The sequence below is a fragment of the Microtus pennsylvanicus genome, chromosome 7 (assembly GCF_037038515.1).
Source record: "Microtus pennsylvanicus isolate mMicPen1 chromosome 7, mMicPen1.hap1, whole genome shotgun sequence".
Lineage (NCBI taxonomy): Eukaryota > Metazoa > Chordata > Mammalia > Rodentia > Cricetidae > Microtus > Microtus pennsylvanicus.
Window position 1 is genome coordinate 48835876 of NC_134585.1, and position 25088 is coordinate 48860963.

At 37.6% G+C, this 25088-nt stretch overlaps 1 protein-coding gene across 2 annotated transcripts in view; it reads left to right on the forward strand.

Annotated features, from left to right (window-relative positions):
• Positions 1-25088, forward strand: part of Mmut (methylmalonyl-CoA mutase) — a 32587-nt gene that overhangs the window by 973 nt on the left and 6526 nt on the right. For both annotated transcript variants that reach the window (XR_012911355.1, XM_075980652.1), the window contains exons 2-10: positions 2828-3244; positions 4462-4829; positions 7826-7983; positions 10089-10260; positions 13103-13351; positions 15911-16022; positions 17500-17615; positions 21024-21139; positions 22139-22270. Coding sequence is in view for 1 of the 2 variants with exons in the window: in XM_075980652.1 (XP_075836767.1) it covers positions 2866-3244; positions 4462-4829; positions 7826-7983; positions 10089-10260; positions 13103-13351; positions 15911-16022; positions 17500-17615; positions 21024-21139; positions 22139-22270 (1802 nt within the window). In the remaining variant the exon portion in view is untranslated. The remainder of the gene's footprint in view (positions 1-2827; positions 3245-4461; positions 4830-7825; positions 7984-10088; positions 10261-13102; positions 13352-15910; positions 16023-17499; positions 17616-21023; positions 21140-22138; positions 22271-25088) is intronic.

A 25088-nucleotide genomic window follows, 5' to 3' on the forward strand; every position in this document is an offset into this window, starting at 1 on the left:
TTGTTTCTGATTTTTTTTTAAAATTTGGTTTTTGGAGTCAGGGTTTTAACCATATAGTTTGGGTTGCTCTGGAACTCCATGCTGTAGACCAGGCTGGCCTTGAACTTACAGGTCTGCCTGTTCGAGAGCAATGGAATGAAAGGATCCCTGGCTTTTTCTAAATTACTTTTATCTGGGGTATATATGTATGTATGTGTGTATATATATATATATATGTATATATATATACATATTTGTGAGGATGGCCTTTATTATTTTACTTTAACACATTCTAGTTGTCATTAACGCACATTGCTTCTTTGAATGTTTGAAATCTTTTTATGGCTTTTCAAGGAATATTTAGAAATCCTATTGTCACCAACAGCAATGTGTGTGTGTGCATGCAGCATGTATGTATGTATGTATGTATGTCACCAACAGTTATGTGTGTGTGTGCATGCAGCATGTATGTATGTATGTATGTATGTCACCAACAGTTATGTGTGTGTGTGCATGCAGCATGTATGTATGTATGTATGTATGTCACCAACAGTTATGTGTGTGTGTGCATGCAGCATGCATGTATGTATGTATGTATGTATGTATGTATGTATTAGAGACAGGGTTTCACTATGTAGATCTGATTGGCCTGGATCAGGCTGGCCTTGAACTCACTGAGATCACCTGCCTCCCCACTGCATGGATTAAAGGCACTATGAGTGTCTAGTACTGTTATTGTGAAGTGCTGTTTTTTTTTTGTTTTTTGGTTTTTCGAGACAGGGTTTCTCTGTGGTTTTGGAGCCTGTCCTGGAACTAGCTCTTGTAGACCAGGCTGATCTCGAACTCCCAGAGATCCGCCTGCCTCTGCCTCCCGAGTGCTGGGATTAAAGGTGTGCTGTGCGCCACCACCGGAAGTGCTGTTTTCAATTTTTACTAATTTGGCCTTTGGCTTTTCAGAAAATCTCTCCTAGATTGGGACTCTGTTTTATCATTTCTCCGGTTTGAAGAAAGATTCATTAAAATTTTGTTTTACAGGAGTCTGCTTCCTGTCTTCAGTGTTCTTTCAGGCAGTGTCTGAGTCCTTTTTAGTGTTCTGATCCCTGCAGCAGTAGTGCAGATGTAAGCTCAGTATTCTCATCACTCACTTCTTAGACTTTCTGAAATCCAAGTGGCTTGAAATAAAAATGAATAACAAAGCTCTCCTGTATTTAATAGGTTAAAAAAATGACAAAACTTTAAAAAAAATTCCTATCTTTTTTTTGTATTTATGTTCTTATTCTGTTCTGCTAACTTTAAAAAACTAGTTGAGTGTATTGCATTTACGGGGATGTGTCTTGATTCTTTCACCTAATACTTACTTGAGCATGTTTCCTTTCATACACTATACTCAACATAATTTTAACTTTTAAACTGGTGTCAAAATACTTAGAGAACGCACACACAATGGTAACTGGAGTACTAATTTCCACAAACGTAACACAGTAATTTGTGTCCAGATCATAACACTCGTGGACTGTTATACATGAACACTTCTGTAAATTCTGATGAGAAATATTACCTTTTTCTATTTTCTAAACTTATTTTAATAGCTCCATTAAATTCTTTCCTTTGTCTATGTATTAATGCATATTCTAATTTTAGCTTGTAATATTTCTGTTTTTCTAGTGCAAATAAAACTGCAGAGAACATGTTCTATCTTTCATTGTAGAAGTTATCCCAGGATGGATATTACTCAGCTTTAGGGGGTAACATTTTTGAGACCTTTATGTGTTGGAAATTTACTTCATAAAGTAGTTAAAACATCTAATATTTTCATCAGTGGCTTTATGTGTCTTGTTTTGTGACCCAAATAACTATTTGGCCGTCTTCATTGTTTTACTAACTCAATAGGTCAGAAGTAAATGTGAAAAATAGAATTTCTAAAAGAATATTTTTCTATTTGTATTATTTTATGTATATGAGTGTTTTGCCTCCATGTACTTCTGTGCACCCATTCATGCTTGGTGCCTGAGGAGGTGGTGAACCTCTATATGTGGGCTGGAAATCAAACACAGGGATTCTTTGCAACAGTAAGAAATGCTCTTAACCATTGAGCCAACTCTCTAACCTGAAACCTATAATTTTAAAATCATTTTTGCCTAGTATAAAGCACCTGGTGAGACAACTGTTTTAAAGAAATTTGCATCTGATTTTCTTTAAAAAACCGGGCTCTATATGTTGAGATCATGTAACACTTAAGTGTCAAGTAATTGAGGCAGTTCGCTGCTTTTCTCTGTGGGTAAATACTTGGCATATGCAGTGAGCTATGACTCTTCTATTATTTCTAGTACATAAAATGTATAAATGACAGACAGAACTATGATACTATGTGGAGACCAGGTCATGGATGCCTTTGAGGCCTGCTCATTCTGTTTACTGTATTTTTCTCTACACAACAATGTAATGTCTATCATAAACTAAAAAAAAAAAATTGCAAATGGGTTTTGAATGAAAATTAATTGAAATACTACTTTACATTTACCATATGATATAACCTTTGAAAATTTTTTGTGGGGAGTAAGATGTAGTCATATTTGCTTTCTATCAGTGTTGAATGAATTGGAGGGGGCTAAGACTGGCCAGGAAGACCAGCTAAGAGGCTGTGGGGTAAGAAGACTGTATCTAGAACAATAATGATTATGAAGAACAAGAGTAAATGTTACATAATATCAGATGCAAAGCAGAAAAGGAAAGAAAGATGAAACAGGACCAATATTACATGAGTCCTCCTTTTTCCCTAGCCACTGAAAACTCCCAATTTTCTTCACAGTTCTAAATGTATGTCTATTGTTTTTCTAACTTTTTCTAGGTCTGTCCTCATCTCTGGGGGAGTATCCATGCTTCACCATGTTGAGAGCTAAGAATCAGCTTTTTTTGTTATCACCCCATTACCTGAAGCAGCTAAAAGATACGTCTGCCTCCAGATGGAACCGACTTCTACATCAGCAGCAACCCCTTCACCCAGAATGGGCTGGACTGGCCAAAAAGCAGCTGAAAGGCAAAAACCCAGAGGACCTCATATGGCATACCCCAGAAGGGATCTCTATAAAGCCCTTATATTCCAGGGCAGATACTGCGGACTTACCTGAAGAGCTTCCAGGAGTGAAACCCTTCACACGTGGACCCTATCCCACCATGTATACCTATAGGCCCTGGACCATCCGTCAGTATGCAGGCTTTAGTACTGTGGAAGAAAGCAATAAATTCTATAAGGACAATATTAAGGGTAAGATTTCAGTGTGAGAGGTGATGGGTATGATGACATAAGAGACATTAATATCTGGGAATATAATATTCATTTTATGCATAAATTTACTGTGAAGCAAATGGATGCCTTTCAACTTCTGTGGCCAAAAAGATATGAGGCAAAAGTAAAAGATGTAGAATTCGTGGAGATAAAGCACAATTTTACCTACAATGTAGGAAAGAAATAAGATGAATATGCACACAGGAAAGAGAGATGGGGTTTATCCTTGGAAAGCTTTTAGTTGATTTCGTTGAGGTAAGAATTGGTGGGACAGCTTAGATGAAATAAGGAAATAAGTAGGAAATAAGGTGATAACCATATCTATAGTGAATCTGTCCTTCATTAGACACTTATGTCTATGATTTCCTTTCTACTGTATGACGAAGTCTTACTGTTCGAATGTTCAGCTTTTGATTTTCTAGGTTTATGTTGCTTAGGGAGGGATTAGATTTATATTTAATGTGTTTAGTTATTTGGCAGTTTTTCCTAGGGACTGGATATTTAGCTTGGTAGTACGCTTGCCTCTTGTACTGAAGGCCTTGGATTTCATTCCTAGTTCCATTAACATTTTTAGGAGGTTATGAGAATAAAATCTAAAATTCTGTTTTTTGTTTTTTCAAGACAGGGTTTCTCTGTAGCTTTGAAGCCATCCTGGAACTAGCTCTTGTAGACCAGGCTGAGCTCAAACTCCCAGAGATCCACCTGCCTCTTGCCCCCCCACCCCCATCCCATGCTGGGATGAAAGGCATGCGCCACCACCACCCGGCAAAATCTAAAATTCTATTTCAATAATATTTGAATGGCTGTGGCTTAAAGCTGTGAACATGGTAAAAAATAAAAAAGGTAGAAAAGTTTATATTTGCTAAATTGCATTAAGTATATGTGATCAGCTAGATGTTTTCATGAATTTTGAAAACATCTCAATGAGAAGAATAAAGACAGCCACAAAATTTGTTTGATGCATGAGATTAATCCACAGATCCTTGTGCAGGTGTGAGATGAGTGATATTCTTGCTCTTGTTATTTCTTATAGATCTAGCAGCTCAGTTTGTGTGGCTTAGCATCCTGGAATGAGCTGACTCTTAGGAAGCCAAGCATTTGTTTCACATGAACACGGACATGAGGTACATCTGCTTCCAGTGTCTTCACTGAGACTCTAACATACCCATGGCTTCTTTTTTTCCTTATGTTCTTAGCTGGTCAGCAGGGATTGTCCGTTGCCTTTGACCTGGCAACACATCGTGGTTATGATTCCGACAACCCTCGAGTTCGCGGAGATGTTGGAATGGCCGGAGTTGCTATTGACACTGTAGAAGACACCAAAATCCTCTTTGATGGCATTCCATTAGAAAAAATGTCCGTTTCCATGACCATGAATGGAGCAGTTATCCCAGTCCTGGCAACGTTTATAGTAACCGGGGAAGAGCAAGGCGTGCCGAAAGAGAAGCTCACAGGCACAATTCAGAATGACATCCTAAAGGAGTTTATGGTCAGAAACACTTACATTTTTCCCCCAGAACCATCCATGAAAATTATCGCTGACATTTTCCAATACACAGCACAGGTATGCTTTCTTCTGTGTTTGCTGTAGTCATTTGTAGGGGATTTCACAAAGTGCTGCAAGTTACTGTGAAGTTCAATACTGAGTCTAAGTTATCTTGTCAGCCTGCCTTGTTATCCCTTAGTGCTTTGTCTTTGTGTGGTAATTGGATGGCCATAACCTAGGTGGTATTCCACTTATCCCTTTACTATTCATTTCATTCTTTGATAGTTGTCTGATAATTGTTAGAGTAAGGAGCTCTCACTTCCTTGGTTCTTTTCAGAGTTCAAATGGAGTCAAGATGCCTACTGGTATCAAGACAGATAGAATTTTATTTCTGCTACTGACTGGTTTGGAACAGACCGCTTATATGTCTGCCACCTCTGTGCCATCCCTAATTCACACCTGAGTAATGCATCCCTTCCCAGGCAGATTAGTGGGAGAAGGCAGCTGCCTGGGCCTCCACATTTTCTTTTGAGCAGTGCATGTTTTCCTGGTCTTCTTCTCTGCACTTCTTGTTAGCAGTGCCTGTCTCCTCACATCCTTTAGAACTGCTTAATGCCAAAGAGGAAATCTTCTGCATCACAACTTTTTAACCTTTCACCCTCTGAATCTACTTATCCCAGAAATCTTGTAAGCATTTTCTGCATCCTTCATTTGCTATTCAATTCAGCCTTTGTCCTTTGAAAAGTATTTTGTTGTTTTAATCTGCCCATTTGAATTGTACTACATAGAATTGTTTATGTATAATGGTATTATATATAACTGTATTTATGCTACATTTGGAGATTTCCAAGACATATGTAAATATTTTGCCTAACAGCATATAGCAAGCTTAAACTAAATGGGAGTCTGCTCTGTTTGGTTTAAGGAAGTTAGAAGGTGGTCTATGAGGGTTTGCATCTGTGGAGCCCCATAGTAATCAGGACTCCAGGTTCCTTTTATCTTGCTTTCTTTTGTTGTTTGCTATGGTTAAAGAAGGAAGGAAGAAAGGCCAGATGTGTGCGAGGGAGAGGGATCTTCCAGAGGACTAGCTAAGTCCTCCTATCTCTGTGGCTGCAGTAGTAAGACAAGAGCGGAGACTAGGGCTTGTACTGTGGAGCTCTAAGCTTAGTACGTGCTGTCAGAGGAAGACTGGCTGCTGGGGTGTATAGTATCATCCTGTGCATCTATACCCTGTGAATGTCACCTTGTACAAGATCCTAATGGTATCTAGAAGTTCTGAATTGTGCTTACATACTTACATAATCCTTCCTGTGACAGCATGCCAGTATCAGATTCTGATCAAATGATACTTTTTTTAAAAAAAAATATTGCAAAAACTGTGAACTTTGTATTTTTTAAAGAATTCTTAATTATGGGAAAATATGTATGTTGTGATATTACTGTGTTAACTACTTTTAAGTGTGCAGTGGTATTAAGTATATTCCACTGTTGTGCAACCATTACCTGCATATCCCTTTACTCTTAATTTTGCAGAACTGAAATTGTCCCTTCCTTTCCTGCTCTAGGATCCCACCATTGTATTGCTATAAGCGCTTGCAAATTCGAATACTGCAGATTGCTCCCATGAGTAGGCTCATTCAGTATTTCTTTGTTTGGATAAGCTCATTTCCTTTAATATACTATTGCCAGTGTTGTCCTTTTTATGTCATATGAAACTTCCTTCCTTTTTAAGGGTGAATAGTATTCTACTATATTATATTACTTAAAAGTCTCTCAATACACTCCTCTGCATAGCAAAACACCTGTTTCCTGGCTTTTGTATGTAAACTTCAAAAATACAGTTATTTTTCTCAGTTTCATTCGATTCTATCCATTTTTTGATTTGTTATAGAGAATTTTCAAAGAACTTTGGGTTAGAGTACTTGAAACTGTAAAATACACAACTATATTTGTGTATTATATGAGTATACATAAGTATGGTATATGTAAATGTGGTACATTTAATTTATAACATATAAATAAGGCCAACTAACTTTTTTGAGAGCTTAGTGTCTGCTGGGATAATACTCAATGACTTAGATGAATCTTAAGAATTCTTAAAACAATTCTACAAGAATGACTTAGTTATTACCTCTACATTGTAGGAAACCAAAGAATAGCACTGTCGAGAAACTTACCATTGGTTAAGTGTCATGGTGAAAACATGAGCCCATGTTTTCAGTGTTTTTATTTTATGTTCAGTTGAAAAAAGTTGTAGCTAACTCTTAGATTCTGCAGGGTCTGTGCAATCAGGCACTAGACCTAACATGGAATGTTGAGAAACAATGGTATGTGGCATTCTTAGTGGCCATGGTAGAAAGGAGCTAGAATATACTTGATATTAACAATAACAGTAAATCAAACTGAAATCTTTGATTTTTTTTTAAAAAAACAGGATAAAGCCTACCTTTAAAAAATAATTTATTTATTTTTATTTCATATGCATTACTGTTTTACCTGCATTTATGTATATATATAAGGGTGTCAGATCCCCTGGAACTGGAGCTACTGACAGTTGTGAGCTGCCATGTGGGATCTGGGACTGGACCCAGGGACTCTGGAAGAACACCAGTGCTCTTAGCCACTGAACCATCTCTCCAGCCCCTTTCTCTGATATTTTAAAGCTATGTATTTTATCCTGTTTTTCTTTAAAACCAGATCAGGTTTGCTCACTGTGTACTTGTTCATATTGGATACATTTATGCAAATATGAAAATAATATGATTAATAGAAAATTTGTCAACATATCAGGCAAATCATAAGGTCTTTATGAAGTCTTGGCTAGCCTAAAGGATAACTAGGGCAACTGTTTTCTGGTGGAAAAACAAATGACACCTTGAAGATGCTTCAAAGATCAATCACTTAAATTTGAGAGGGAATTTGATTTAACAAATACTAGTTTTTTTCAATTATGATTATAAACTTCCAAGTAATCTGAAACGGAACATTTATAGATAATGCTTGCTTTCATAACCTAAGTTGAATAGAACCTTTTCGTATTTCATTTATTGTTATATATTTCTTATTTTGTATAGCACATGCCAAAATTTAATTCCATTTCGATCAGTGGTTACCATATGCAGGAAGCAGGGGCTGATGCCATTCTAGAACTGGCCTACACCATCGCAGATGGCTTGGAGTACTGCAGAACTGGACTCCAGGCTGGACTCACAATTGACGAATTTGCACCAAGGTCAGTAGATTAAAGTTAGGCATCTTTTCTACATCAACAACATTCATAGAACCATTTTCTACCTCTACAGCAAAAATATACTGATAAAATAAATTTGTAGAAATAAATTCCATGATAGATTTAGAATGTGTTATATTTTCAAGTAAGAAAGAGAAAATAAGCCAATATTATCCATAGCAAAAATAAAAAAACATCAGAATTTAATCTGACCACACTTCTGTATAAATTGGAAGAATGCCATCTTTCTAGTGAGCACAACTAACATATGCATGGAGTTATATTAAAATATAAACATGAGATCAAGTTACATTATATTTTTCCATTTGAAAATACCTACTTTTAATAGGTATATAAATTTACCTACTTTTAATAGGAATATAAAAGTTTGGGGACTCAGAACTATGTTGTCTCAAAATGAATTGTTAACCAAGGTTCATGAAAAATAAGGAAACATTTTATTGAAGTTTATGAACTATTTTAATTGGTCAGAATAATCATTCAGATCAGCAATTCCTTAGTGAGCTTGTCCCTGAAGTGAGACTTACCTGTGTGCTAGCAATTCAAATGTGCAAAACATGGCAGATGACATTTTTTTTTGTTCTAAGACATTGTAGCTTGTTATTACAACAGCTTCCAAAATATGGTCCATTGACTCCTAGGGATTACATAGATCTTGAGGGTTTACAGTGTTCCTGAATACTTTAAAACTTGGTTTTCCTTTTACATTTTTATTTCCCCCAGGGTTGGTATAAACCTACGTGGTATGTATATTGAGATAGATGGGACATATAGATGGCTTTAGCTGTCTTCGTTTAAGCTGCACATTAAAGAGGTTTGCAAAAGTGCAAAACAGTACTGGGAAAGTGACCAGTTGGTCTGAGGATCTGAGTTTAATCCCCACAGCCCACATATCAATGCTGTAGACATGTTTGGAATCCCAGTGCTGAGGAGGCAGAGGCAGGTGGGTTCCTGGGGTTCTCTGGCCAGTTATCTCAGATAGATCCTGCCTCAAAAATAAACAACAAAAACAGGTACATGGTGCCCAAGAAACAGACCTCAGATTGTCCCTTGGCTTGCGCATGCACACCTCCACACACATAGACACACAGAAAATGGACACCCTTCTAATAAAAGCATTTTAAAATAAAAATGATTCTTGTAAGTTTTGATATTATGATAAGGAAATATTACTGTTTAAAAGGTATATATTTTACATGTTATATGTTTATTATTTTACATGGACTAATGGATAAAATTTAGATAATTATATTGAAATAAAGAAAAGTTCTTCACAGTCTTCAGCAGATTTTAAGGATAAGCCCAGATCCTAAGACCTCTCAGTACTGGATTTCATTGAGTTTTATTAAATGTTAGTGTCCTAGTGCCCTTTTGGTTGACATGAGATTATGCAGCCTTCGGGCCACTAGAAATAGGTAATCTATATATGTAAATCAGTGAAATCCATTGCAGAATGTGAGGTAAAAGAGAACAGTGAGGCTAGGGACAAATTAGAGGAGAATGTGACTAAACTTATGCTCAGTCATTTCTTAAAACACACACAAATTAAGCCATCCCATGCTATACAAACAAAATAAGCATGTGATCCTGTTCTTTCAATCACAACCCCTATGTTACAAAGTGGTATTACTTTTTTTTGTAACAAAATGGATCTTGAGCTGAACATGTAGGTGAATGGTGAAAGTGTTTACCTAGCGAGTGTAAAGCCCAAGGTTCAATCCCAGTGCTGAGTAAGAATTTGACTCTGTGCTACTCAGAGTGAAACCCAAGGTCTAGTGTGTGTTGGGTAAATACTCTACCATTTAACCATCCCCTGCCCAAGAATCTATCTTACTCAGTACATAAGAGCAATTTTTTTCCTAAAGGAAACCACTGTGAAGGGAATAATTCTTCCCAGAAGCAAACATTCCCAGCCATTTTTGTGTTAGGGTTACAGTTACTTAGATATGTGTGTGCTTTGCTTTATTTCAAATTAATTGTTTGAGATTCAGATCTGGACACGGGGTTTTCTAGTGTGTGATACAATTTGTTTTCATTTCTTATTTGTATTTTTAAGTTCCATCTATTTCTGGACTTTACCTTTGTAGGTTGTCTTTCTTTTGGGGAATTGGGATGAACTTCTACATGGAAATAGCGAAGATGCGAGCTGGGAGAAGACTTTGGGCTCACTTAATAGAAAAGATGTTCCAACCTAAGAACTCCAAATCTCTTCTTTTACGAGCACACTGCCAGACATCGGGGTGGTCACTTACTGAGCAGGTGTGTATCTATCTGAAAATAATATCTTGAATAAAGAAAACAAACATTTTAACAGCCTGTTTGCTAAAATGAAAGTCATGAGTATCTTGAAGTATAATGCATGCTTAGGTTTTGAGTTTACTAATTTCGAAAAGAGTTAGCGCCCTCTAGTGGTTAACTCAGATCATTTCTCTCTTGGCTTGTGACTGTTCCCCTTTTATTTTCTTAGTAGATTAGTGTTTGTTCCCCTGCGATATCTTCATACGCATTTGGCCTTATACTTAGCTCTCTTCATTTCCCCTCCCCAACACCCTTTCCCCAGTGCTTCCCTTTCTTTTCCTAGACAGTCCCCTGTTTAACTTTTTTTTATATATATTTTATTTTTTTTATGAAACTCTTTTTTTTTCTTTTAATATTTCTTTTTTTTATTTAATTTATTTATTTATTAAGGATTTCTGCCTCCTCCCCGCAACCGCCTCCCATTTCCCTCCCCCTCCCCCGATCAAGTCACCCTCCCTCATCTGCTCGAAGAGCAATCAGGGTTCCATGACACCAAGGCCAGCTGGCCTGGGTCTGAAAAAGCATGGGATAAATCCGGACTGGCTGAACATAGAGGACAATGAGGAATACTGAGAACTCAAGAACAATCGCAGAGGGTTTTTGATCCTATTGCACGTACTGGCTTTGGGGGAGCCTAGGCAGTTTGGATGCTCACCTTAGGAGACCTGGATAGAGGTGGGCGGTCCTTGGGCTTCCCACAGGTCATGGAACCCTGTTTAACTTTTTAAAAATCATATTTTTCTGTTTTATCACATCAATCCTCTCTGTTACTCACCAACCATAAGATATTGTCCTCCCCCTCTTTTAGTTTTGTGGCCTACAAACACACTTGTAAATACACACACACACACACACACACACACACACATATTTAATTTTAAATCTAGGTTCTGTGGATGAGAGAAAAATGCAAGGTAATTGTCCTGACTCTGGCTTATTTTGCTGAACAGCAGATTTCCAGTTACACCCATTTTCCTGCAGGTCATGATTCATTTTTATTTATAGCTGTGTAAGATTCCATTGCATTTATCTATCACATTCTCCTTTCATGCGTTGATAGAGATCTAGACTGATTTCATTTCCTAGCGATTGTGACTAGAGAATTAATCAACCTGGATGTGCAGGTATGTCTGTGGTGTGTTGATTTAGAGTGCTTTGGGTGTGTACTCAGCAGTGGGATAGCTGGACCATATGTGTGCTGCTTTTAGGACTCTTTGACCGTGCACACTGATTTCTGTAGTAGCTCTGCAGCGGTTCACACTCTCACCTGCAGGGAATCGGGCTCCTCTTTGCATCTTTGCTGATGTTTGTCGCTGTTTGTTTCCTTTCCTTTTCCCGTTTCCTCTCCTTCCTTTTTTTCTTTTTGTCTTTTACATATTTTCTCCTAATCTGGAATAGAACTCAATATGCAGATCAGGCTGGCCTCTGCCTGCCTCTGTGTCCTGAGTGCCGGGATTACAGGCGTGCGGATATCCCTTGTGTCGTTGGTGTTCATGGTGATAACCATTCAGACTTGGATGAAATGGAATCTTAAAGCAGCTTTACTATCATTTCCTTGATGGCTAAGGCTGTGGACACTTAGAGCTTACGTATTTATTCTTTGGAGTTCTTTTCTTCGTCTTTAGCCTTTAGCCTCTTTAGTCTTTTCAGTGCATTAGCTTGTTGAGGGATTTAGGAATTTGGTGGTTTGGGTTTGGGGGATCATTGTTTGCAGCTCTTTACATATCTTAGGTATTATTCTCCTATTTGATGTGTAGTGGCAGAGTTTTTATTTACCCATCTGAGCCAGTCTTTTCACTCTGGTGGTTGTTTCCTTTGTTATACAGGAGATTTTACATTTCATGGAATTTCATCATCAATTCTTGGGATTATTTACTGTGCTAATACAGTGGAAATTTATTTGCTGACAAATAAAAACCACATTATAATTAATACTTGTAAACAATTTTGAAGAGATACATCTTATTATAAAACTACCTGTTTATAATTTGTTTTTATCCTAGTTCACACACACACACACACACACACACACACACACACACACACACAGGCATTTAAAGATTATTATCATTTGAATAGTATAACTTGATTCCTAAAATTGCGTGGTGATACTTTGCTTCTGTATTTGTTCATATTTAAATGTCCACATACTGTGATTTTAACTACATGTCTTTTTTACTGTTAATGGTGAATAACAACCAGCATGTTCTTTATGACTAGAAGTAGAGATTGTGGGGTTGGAAGGAACTATTATAATCTTGTGTTACTATCCTGATTTTTCCAATTAAAACTGAAATCTATAGACTAGCCTACATCACAGTTAGAAATATAATCAATTAGAATCCTATTTCCTACCTTAGAATTTACACTGAATCACTTTAATTAGTCATATTAAGTGCCTACTTTGTACACATCCATTGCAGGAGATACTCTGAGGTATGAAAAATATTTAGGAGATTATAAATTAGGAAAAACAATTCCTGTAATCGAAGAAAAATTACATTTCATGATATGCTTATGGAACAGTATTTAAACATTGTAAAATTGTTTGGTATTTTAGAGGAATATATGAGACAGTGTTTTCATCCCTAAGTCTGGAATAGACACTCTTAATTCTTTTCCAGCTTGCTCACTAATTTGTGTGAGTTTATTTAACACTCTGACGTCTGATGTTCAATCCATCCCCAAACTGCATTGGACATTGGTCTAGGTTATATAGTTGTTGCTTGATTATAATGTCTCTTATAGCTCTGTCTGTGAACTTTTTTCTTGTTTTGTTTTTATTTTTGGTTTAATGTTTTAGGATCCCTACAATAACATTGTCCGCACTGCAATTGAAGCAATGGCAGCTGTGTTTGGAGGGACACAGTCTTTGCATACAAATTCTTTTGATGAGGCTCTGGGCTTGCCCACTGTGAAAAGCGCTCGAATTGCCCGAAACACACAAATCATCATTCAAGAAGAATCTGGGATCCCAAAAGTGGCTGATCCATGGGGAGGATCGTACATGATGGAATCCCTCACAAATGATGTTTATGAAGCTGCTCTGAAGGTCAGTTTCTCTTCTTTTTTGATCTATAAATAATCATTTTTAAATTTATACTAAAATTATAAAATATATGTGAGGAAAGTGAAATTTATCTTTGACTTTATAGGTTTCACTACTAAAGCATAATTTAAAAGTATATTTCTGTTCCTATGATTATATTTTATGCAGGATTAAAAGCTAGCTATTACTAAAAGTGCATGTGCTTACACAGATGCAAAGACACAGACAGACACACACGTAGACAACATGCATAGAACCAGACAGACTTACACAGATATATAGATAAATAAGCAAACAGACACATGAATACAGGCTCACACTGACAAAGACAGACATAAACAGATACACAGACACATACAGAGACACACATACACATATACACAGGCACACACACACATGGGGAGGGGGGAGGCAGTACTCTATTGTGTTTCAGTTCTTATTTTTCTGTTTACAGGAGTAAACTATACTGCTTTTCTTTTTATCTCTGTATTTTAAATGACACATACTGTTTCATCTGATTTTGTTGGCTTTGGGTTTTAGACACTGTCTTTTGATTTCTGCTCTAGAAACATTTAGCGTATCAGCTGATAAAAACCTTTCTTTCCCCTTCCTGCCAATATAATGCTATCACAGTTTCTCCCTTCCTGTCATTCTTATTTGCTTTGAACTAGCTTTTCTCTAGGTCTTCTGACATTTATGGAATATAAAACCTGAATCTCATGACTGTTATTTTGAAGTACTTTTTTTTTTAAAAATTATGTAATAGTCATACATGTGTGTAATATGTTTGAATAAAATCCACCCCTATTCTTTTCAAATTCTCCTCTCATCTACTTTTTCCTCCTAACTTCACATGCTCTCTCTTAAGAAAAGAAATAACAGACTATGTCCATTTGTGCTGCCTTTCTGCACGGATGCAAGACCGTCTACTGTCAGAACACTGCTCCCTACAGCTAATGGGCTCTCCCCCTCCTCATAGATAGCAGTTGCCAGGAGCTTCTAAGGTGGGGATGGGATGCTAACTCCTTCACTATCCATACTGAGGTTTTGACTGGTCTAATCTTGTAGGTCTTTTGCTTGCAGTTCTAGACAGCCACTGTGAGTTCATAGATGCAACTGGACAGTAATGCCTGGCAAAACTGATTTTCTCCAGAATAATCTACTCTCTCTACCTCCTCTTCCACAATGATGACTTGAGCCTTTAGAGAAAGAATGTGATGTAGATGTCCCATTCGGTGCCGACCATTCCAGTGTCTTAGTCTCTGAGTGCTGAGCAGTTGTGCATCTCTCTGTTAATCTTGTTGTACTTCTCATAGAAGCTTCCTACTCATTTATAACTTTATGTGTTTGAAAGTTTCTTCTTCTTTGTGTTCTTATCCTTGACTCGCATGGGAAGCAGAGGAAACCCTGGGTTAATGTGTAAAGAGTGGATGAAATCCTAAGCCCATCATGTCAAGGACTTCGATGCCTCAGGCCAGGGAACTGGCAAAGCCTTCCTCTGCTCTGTGGGCAGATGTTGACAGTGTGTGCAAGAACAGCAAGTGCAGCTTGTTCCTCCTGGCTGACTGCAGCCTGAGGCTGCTGCCTTAGAGACTCCATGTGGAGGCTAGCCAAGCGCCCCCTGCTGTGCGCTGCAGAAGAAGCACAGAGCTTCTTGGCCATTGCTCATCACCGGTGCTTTTCTCTCCATCCGGGAGCCTAGGGCCCACCTCATCCCAGCTTTGCTTATATTACTTGTATCTGTCTGTCTTTCTTAATGTCCTGTCACCCCCCAGTCAAGTTCACAAACCCATGTATGAGCTGCAGTGACTTGATTTAAAATTATTTCTATGTATGACTCTGTGATCAAATTTATTAATACTAGTTTGCTTTTCATTCTAAGTTCTTTTTCTTGCCTCTTATAGTTGTGATCAGAAGTACCATATCTTTCTTTCTGAAAGCATCAATATTCTTCTGATTTTGTGTTGATACCCAGCTCATATGCATATTTTATTCTATATTATACTGAGTTTTTGATGATTCTCTTCCATTTCATACACACACATATATGACACCACATTTTGTTTTTCAGATTGAGAGTAGAAATGCATTTTGACATACATTCTTCTTTTTTTTATGTGTATGTGTTTTTATTTATTTATTTATTTTTGTAAACCCTGTTCATATAAAAATAAAGGCTTGAGAATGAACCTTAAAAACTTTGTTCATGTAAAAACAAAGGCTAGAGAATTGGAGCGCTATTGTTGGCCTTTCCCCACAAGATGTGACTGAGGAATTTCATGCCTTCCAGAATATACTTTAAAGTTTTTCTTTTGTCTCTTTAGGTAGCTTTACACACATAAATTCTGATTATTTCTCTTGTATTTAATCAGTTTATTTCTTATAAAATATTAATGTAGCTTGTAATTTGAATGCTTTTGGGGATATATAACAATAGGGCTAGGTTGAATGTCCTCATCTCTGTTTTACTAACCTTCTTGTCTTTTCTCCTTTTGTTTCCTTCCTTTCTTTTCTTCCTTTCACTCCCCCCCTCTCCCTCTCTCTTTTCCTTTCTTTCATTAGCTCATATATGAAATTGAAGAAATGGGGGGGATGGCCAAAGCTGTAGCTGAAGGAATACCTAAACTTCGCATTGAAGAATGTGCTGCCCGAAGACAAGCTAGAATAGATTCTGGTAAGAGAGAATAGAAAAGTTTGTGTATGAACTACAATGATTAAGGAGGACTGTTAGTTTCTGGCTGTGGATACTGTGCGCAATCGATACAAATACATTTTAAAATGAAATAGCAATGGAAAAATAGGGCTTTGGTAAAATATTTCTCATATTCAAATATATTTAAATATATTTGTCTGTATCTTGTATCTTTGCATTCTTGCAAGCACACAGGCATGCATATATGTACTTAAAGCACAGATGTGCATATGTGATGAGTTATTGCCAATGACAATATCAAGCTGGCATGCTTGGTAGTCTTAGTGCTGTCCATGGAAGAATTCGTTCACTTTGGGGACACCTTTTGGTATGCCCTGCTAGAGTGGTGTCCTGTGGCTGGGGATGCAGCTGTGAACAGGACAGACATAAACTCTCCTGAGTCTAGAGATTTCAATGCAGTGAAAAGGAACTGAACTGAGTGACTACTGATGATGCTAAGTGCTGGGAAGGAAGGAAGGAAGGAAGGAAGGAAGGAAGGAAGGAAGGAAGGAAGGAAGGAAAGAAGGAAGGAAGGAGTATAAACTGGGGTGCAACAGTCAGTTACCTTTAGATAAGAGAAGGATGCTCATAATATTGATTTATTATTGACAGATTTTTAAAGTATTTGTCTTTCCATTTAACAACAACTGGCTTTACGAAAATTCTATAAAATTATAGAAAGCTATTGGACATTGCTATTTTCTTTGCTTTCTACATCTGTCCTGGTAACCAACTGTCCTTGTTTTTTGTTGAGAATAACAAAGTCCTTCCCTGAAGAAAACCCATCATGTAACTATGTAATTGTTCTTCCCACCTTACCTGTATCCCAGGATGGAGTTTCTGCATTATACTGAAATTTGTTAGATAGCTGTATTTATATTAGATAGCTATTGTTATAATTTACCAGAAACAGAAAGCAAGTTATGATAGAAAATAAATTAGGTATAAAGTTTTGGACTTACCAAGATTGGATAGATATGAAGTATTTTCTCTGAATTTGTCAAATGCTAATGTACTAGACATTGTTGCTGTATTTATTCTCTGTATATATTGTATATAGTCATTGTACTTAATGTATATAGTTGTCTTATTTTCATTATAGCTTTTTTTTTTTAGAAAAAAGGGGAAAATTCGTGACATTTCAAATGTATTTTAATAAATAAAGACTTTAATAAAGAGTTAAGAATGATACTTAAAAATATTAAACTTAGCCGGGCGTTGGTAGCACATGCCTTTAATCCCAGCACTCGGGAGGCAGAGGCAGGTGGATCTCTGTGAGTTCGAGACCAGCCTGGTCTACAGAGCTCGTTCCAGGACAGGCTCCAAAGCCGCAGAGAAACCCTGTCTCGGAAAAAAAAAAAAAGTATTAAACTTATAAAAACGTGATAATCAGAGCGTTTTCAATAGGGAACCATTTATGAATAAATTCACATGTTATTCTCCTTTGGGAAATCAATAGGGTCTGAGGTCATTGTTGGAGTAAATAAGTATCAGTTGGAGAAAGAGGACTCTGTGGAAGTTCTGGCCATTGACAATACTTCAGTGCGTAAGAAGCAGATTGAAAAACTTAAGAAGGTATTGTCGACCATCGTTTGATAAGTATGTCCTGGGTTCTGGGTTCTGAGTTTTTTTATTGTTCTGCACAGCTTCTATAATATTCAGAAGAGGTCAATATTACTTCTTATGTATTTCTTTAAAGGTAAGACATTGGGAAAGTTGCTTGGATTAAATAGTTAGGCAGTCATGACTCAGTGCTGAAATCACAAAGTAAGAACACAGTGTGGCTTAGGACCAGTGTTTGCGTCAGAGTCTCTCATTGTAATGGTTCCTCCACTAGACCATGGTTCATTTGCTTTCTGATTTTTCCAATTATCTGTCTTTGTTAGTAATTTTGTAAGCTTCAGTGTCTAGGGAGCCTTTTGCATTTTGCTGGAGTATGCTCTGTGTATCTTGGTGAGCACCATATTTCTGTTTTAATTTGTGAAATGTTCTATAAAATTGGACAAAACATTTCCCTTTACTGTTGTCACACATACTCTACTATCTGAAGCTGTCCTGTCTCCTAGTCTCTAGCTTTTGTAATCACTGTTCTGAGGCAAGAAACAAACAAACAAAACCTTTTAATTTTTTTCTTTACTTATTTTCCTTGATTAACAATCAACTTTTTCTCTGCTAATTCAAACATTCTATAAAACTAAGTAGATTTTATTTTTGTAGTTAGTTGGTATATAATTCTTTGCGGATATTTAATGATCTCTTTTCCACTTTCATCCCTAATCTAAACCAAGTATCACATTTTATCATTGAAATCTCTATTTAGCAAGAAGCCGTATGTCCCTGCAGTCCCAGGACTCTCAGTATTTATTACAGCTGCAAACTCTTGACTCGTGCGCTTCAGTTTCTTATTAACTATATATTATCAAGGCTTGGGACATCTGTTTACCATAAACTACCCTAAACTTTATTTGGGGAAAGAACCTCAGCTTCTGGAGAAATGGAAGGTTCTGTTTAAGCCTTTAAAACATTTAAACCTCTTAGGACCATGGCTAAATCAGACTTCTTTCATTATAAAAGTTAACTTTTACCATAATTTATCAATTTAATGTTTCTGCTGTAGTACCCTGAGCTCTTTCTGGTACTGGGTTAAAGTTTATATTTTCCCATGGTTTCCTTACAAGAAGATACGTGTTTGGCTGTTATGAGACCCACCTGCTGCACCCCAAGGCTGAACCACGTCACCACTAATTTTATGTTAATTTTTCTTCAGTCTCTAGTCCCAATCAATTTTAGCGTGTAATATTTTGCTCGCTGAATTTCGGTAATCCGCTGTCCAGGTAATTCTAGCTAACTAATGCTCTAAGGAGTGCTCGTGCTGTAGTGAGCATGGAGAGGTCCACCTTACCTCAGAAACTCCTGGAAATTCCTGCCTCAAGCCTGCCAGCTCCACTGCTTAATCATTCTTTCAATCTTATCTTTCTTATTTCTTCTGTTAAATTAGATATTTTTTGTTTTTTTATTTATTTATTGTTTTTTTAATTTATTTATTTATTAAGGATTTCTGCCTCCTCCCTGTAACCGCCTCCCATTTCCCTCCCCCTCCCCCAATCAAGTCCCCCTCCCTCATCTGCTCAAAGAGCAATCAGGGTTCCCTGACCTGTGGGAAGCCCAAGGACCACCCACTTCCATCCAGGTCTAGTAAGGTGAGCATCCAAACTGCCTAGGCTCCCCCAAAGGCAGTAAGTGCAGTAGGATCAAAAACCCATTGCCATTGTTCTTGAGTTCTCAGCAGTCCTCATTGTCCGCTATGTGCAGCAAGTCCGGTTTTATCCCATGCTTTTTCAGATTTATTTGCTTATTGTTTTTACCTAAAAGTTTCAGGAATAATGTAAAATAGCAGGATGGTGTGGGCATTGTTCATTTGTTGATATAATCAATCACCATGGCTAAAGTAAAACTGCCAGTAATTGCTACTTAGTTTTACTTACCAATTTTTATTGAAAAATTTTGCTCATCAAACTTTTGCTTGAGCTGAATAACTTAGAATTCCATGAACTTAAGACTAATTCTGTTTTTGGATCATAGTTGCTGAAAATACATGTTAAAGATTGAGTTGTTAATCCATTCTATCTGTAAGTACAGATGATACTTTCAGACATTCTTGTTTCCTACAAGAATGACTCCACGGTCTTTTTACTACTGCCTCTACTATAATACCAAGATTTACTGAGTATCTGTGCTATGCCAGCAGTTGCGTTAGACACATTTTCCTCATTTAATTCTGTTAAGAATCACATGATTCTTTTTATTAATCCAATCTGACAGAAGCTAGTTTGGAGAGATGTCTGTATCTTCTTAAGTGAATGTCAGATGGAAATTGTACCCAGTATGAGTAGATCTCTGTGCCTTGTCTCCTCATTCTAATTCTAGCGTATTTCCAATGTTTTGACCATAACTCTGCGCAAAAGGTGCATGTTTCCTCCATGCCTCCTATATGCACTGTGTAAGTGCACCTGTTGCAAAGATAGGTTTCAGCAAACAATACGTTTGTAAACGATGCTCCATGCTCATAGATGTTTTCTATTCTATTTAAATTCTAAAAACAGGCTTATCACAATTGTTAATTCTACATCACCACTCTGCAGTTCATTAGGCGTCATAACTCAAAAGCACCACACTCTAGCACACTTCACTTAGATGGAAAATTCAGATTCAAACCATGCAGCCATGCAATAACAGAAACTAAGCCTTTTCTTTTTGAAGAGGATTTTGAATTGAGTTTTTCCTTGCTATAATATACATCTTCCATCCATCTATGATAACAGATTATAATCTCAGTGGCATCCTGGAAAATATCATAGTTTGGATTCTTTTTACAGGAAATGTAGCTTGTGAGATTTGGGCTTGAGTAAAATTGATTGCTCAAGTTGTTGGCAGAGCACAGGAGAGCTAGGACCTGAGAGGACATGGTTTTAGCCTTGCTTTCTATCATCTCTCCTTCGTGGTCTCTTTCTGTCTGTGATGAGGTCTCCTATTAGAATGATTTTTAAATAAAAAGAACAGCAATATGTATTCTGGCCACCATGTTGTCAGTCATCTAAAGGGCACTTCCCCCGTTGGCTTCGATCTGGTGGTCTTTCCACTGCTAATTGAGGGTGTTCCTTGGCATTCCCCTGTAAAGGGTCCACTTGTTCTCATTGTGTTGTAGTTTCAGAAAAGCCTGGGTCACTATTTGGGAAGTTACTACTCTGCTTGCTTCTGATCTGTTGGCTTTGTGCTATATCAGAATTATTTTACAGAATCCTGAATGAATGAGTTAAACAATGGGCATACTTCTTAGCTTAAATATTATGCTCTTCCATTGCTTCCCCTTCTTTTGAGGTAAAGATTATGGAACTTGGTCAGTAGAGTATGTATCAGGGTTTAATCTTGTGGTACCTATTTTATTCCCCTTTTGCATAAACTGTTTCTTCTCTTCTTTCTAAGATTAAATCCAGCAGGGATCAAGTTTTGGCTCAGCGGTCTCTCGAGGCACTTACCCAGTGTGCTGCCAGTGGAGATGGCAATATTTTGGCTCTTGCTGTGGATGCAACTCGTGCAAGGTGAACACGTGGGAGTTTGGAGAGTTTCAAATAATGAAAGTTTGACGAATTTAGCTTTTCACAGTGTACTTAAATAAAAAATTGCTTCTGTAAATTCTGGGAGCCTAAAAGAAAGTAATGGAAACTGGTTTCAGTGCTTACTAATATTTAAAATATTAATATACTTTGAGGGATATTGGTAGTTGTATAATTCATTGTAGCCTAGAACACATGGCACTGTTATAATGCATCAGGGTCTTTGATTTGTAGGCTGAGATTCTGATATACTCAGCTTTATGATCAAGGTTGTGTGTACAACCCTGACATAGTCTTTGAAGGAAAAGAGGGGGAACTCATATCTGATAATTGTTAGATAAAGGTTATTGTCCTGTCATTGCTTTTGAATCATTAATCTTGAAGCAACCAGAAGAATAAGCAACTCCCAATACTAATCCTTGCCCCTTTGTTGCTAGATAAGTCTAGTGTTGTAAGATGAAAATAGAAGGCAGGGTGAAAAGGCATGGGGAAGGAATGGCAGGAGAGTACTTGTCAAAGTGTTTACTCTCTTATTTTGTGTTGATGTCTTGGCCTATTTCACACTGTTTTCTGCCTGGTATTCTTGAGCTCACCACTCTCCTTGGCTGGAACACATTAAAAGATTTATTTCTCATCAGAGAAAATGTCACTGGTACTTTAGCTCCGCCTGTTTGTATTGATAAATGGGATTTTGTTGAGTTGCCTTCAGACACTGACTGACTTGTAACTTTAAGGTCGTGTAGTCTTTATTTTGGTTGACAGGTATTGTAAAGGGACTGGAGTGTAGATTGGCGCCAAGAGTCAATTTTATATTAAGTATTCTCAGGAAAGATGTTTTCTTAGTATCTTATAAACTTTCTTGAGGTTTTACAGTCTATTTTTATTTATTAACAAAGCATTCTAACTGTATTGATTATTGAGGTAAATATTTATCTATTTATTTTTAACTAATGCTCTCCCTGGCACCTCTTTTTAATACTGTAGATGCACAGTTGGAGAAATTACAGACGCTTTGAAAAAGGTTTTTGGTGAGCATAAAGCTAATGATCGTATGGTGAGTGGAGCCTATCGGCAGGAGTTCGGAGAAAGTAAAGAGATAACATCTACCATCAAGAGGTACTGGGTGAGCTCTAGTGAGCTCTGGTCTCATCTTCGTGTTAGTCAATACACTTCCCTTGAGCCTGCCGATGGCTTAGTATCCTTGCTACATGGGAAATACATTGACTGTTGTACTAGTCTGCTGTTCTTATAAAATGAATAAATATTGAATAGAATATACATATTATACAGTTAATATATAACATATGGTTAACATATAATTTATAACATTTATTACATAATTTATTATTTGGAATTATTATAAATATGCAGTCCTGTGCCAGTATGTGAAACTATGATATTTTGGCCAATCATAGATTTTTTTTTATTACACTTTGAAAATAATATCATGAAGATCTTAATTAAGGAAGCAAATAGAAAAATTGTAAGGCATACATGGTGAGACAATCACACACATATTTATTATTATTATTAATTCATTTTATTTATTGAAAAAAAAATTTCTGCCTCCTCCCAGCCTCCCATATTCCTCCCCCTCCTCCCACTCCTCTCCCCCTCCCCCCACTCTTCTCCTCCTCCCTCTCCAGTTCGGAGAGCAGTCAGGTTCCCTGCCCTGTGGAAAGTCCAAGGTCCTCCCCACTCCATCCAGGTCTAGGAAGGTGAGCATCCAAACAGGCTAGGCTCCCACAAAGCCAGATATGAAGTAGGATCAAAACCCAGTATCATTGTCCTTGGCTTCTCATCAGGCCTCATTGTCTGCAATGTTCAGAGAGTCCGGTTTTATCCCATGCTTTTTCAGTCCCAGGACAGCTGGCTTTGGTGAGCTCCTAATAGATCAGCCCCACTGTCTCGGTGGGTGCACCCCTCGCAGTTCTGACTTCCTTGCTCAACATGTTCTCCCTCCTTCTGCTCCTGATTGGGACCTTGGGAGCTCATTCCGGTGCTCCAATGTGGGTCTCTGTCTCTATCTCCATCCATCACCAGATGAAGGTTCTATGGTGATATGCAAGATATTCAACAGTATGGCTATAGGATAGAGCCATTTCAGGTTCCCTATCCCCAGACGCCCAAGGAACTAACTGGGGACTTCGCCCTAGGCACCTGGGAGCCCCTCTAGGTTCAAGTCTCTTGCCAACCCTAAGATGGCTCCCTTAATTAAGATATATACTTCCCTGCTCCCATATCCACCCTTCCTTTATCCCAACCATCCCATTACTCCAAGTTCCCCCATCCTCCCCTTTTCACTCAGCAATAAAAATCAATGACATCTTGAATTTTGCATGCAAATGGATGGAAATAGAAAACACTATACTGAGTGAGGTAACCCAGACCCAAAAAGAGAAGCAATCATAGATTTTATACGTAGTGGTGATCCCATAAGATTATAATGGTTCTAATTTTGTCTCCCATTGGTATTGCACCTAGTGATGTAGCCATGGTCACAGCCGTGTGTTTATGGTGATGCTGCTATACACATGTGCTCTACTAGTTACATAGAAATATAGCATTTACCATCATGTACAGTGTGTAGTAACTAATGATAACAAATAATGCTGTTACTCATTTCCTGTTGCTTTAATTTTTATGTTAGAGTATATTCTTCCTACTGGTAAATATGGTGTACTACCAAAGAGTATACAGGCAGGCTGTAAGCAGCCTCTCATACTTCTGCTAACTACATCTCAATTGCACCATTTTTTCCTGAATTTGATTTAATTTTTTGTTGGGAACCGGTCTCAACAAAAGCACGTCTTGCTAGAGTAGAGGCGTAGGAAAATAAAGACAGGAACCACATGACAGTAATGGGAGGGAGTTTCAGGGATTATTCAGATCCTGAAAAATCACCATGCTTATTGTTCCATAGCTTTTTATACCAAACGTAAACGGGGGGAGAAGGTAACAAAGGCTTCATTAACATGATAGCATGAGACTTCCCATCATCAGTATTCTGTTGCCTAGGTAGCAGGATGTCTCAAGTCAGGTTTACTCACATACACTTGGTCACATAGGCAGAAAACACCCGTTCCCCAGATGATCTCAGTTACAAAGGAAGGAGCAGAAGGACGTTGGCATATCCTGACTACCTATCAGGATGGTGCTGAGTTTTCTTAACTTCAAAAAGGGGCCAAGCAGCCACCTCCTGAGCTAGAAGGTGTGATTAAGCCTGGTTATTCCCCAAACTCTCTGACCATCAGATAAGGTAGGAACTGGGCCTGCATTTCTTGGCTCCCACAGTTTTGTGCTTCTTTTTCAACACTTGTAGGAACAGAAAGTTCTCTCTCTCTCTCTCTCTCTCTCTCTCTCTCTCTCTCTCTCTCTCACACACACACACACACACACACACACACACACTTCATAGAGCCTGGGTATGTAGTATACTGTACCACTAAGCTTACATAATTTTTTTCAGGTTTTCACATTGACAAAGCCACCTCATGATGTATTTCTCTGAAGATGTCTTGGTCATTTAATAATTTATAACTATAATGAATTACATGTATAGTAATTCTGATGAGAATGAAAGTAAATATTAAAACTAATAATCATTTGGCAAAATGAATACTATTTTTACATTGCACCATAGTTGCCATTAGGAATTTTTCATTTCAAACACTTGTTTATTTAGTTGATGCTGGTACTGCTTCAGATCCTCCAGGTAGAGAGCTTACAGTCATGTTGCTATAGACTTTCTAACTTTTGTCACAAGGTTTAGTTACTTGAATAGTTAAAACTTAATTTTCCCATTTGAAAACTAAACACATGGCTGCTACCTGTGCAAAATTTAAATCCAGTCTTCACTAAGGTGACAATGCGGACTGTTGCCACTGCCTGAAGCTGTAATGTGATTTGTTTCTTGAGTGTGAAACTGGCTTCT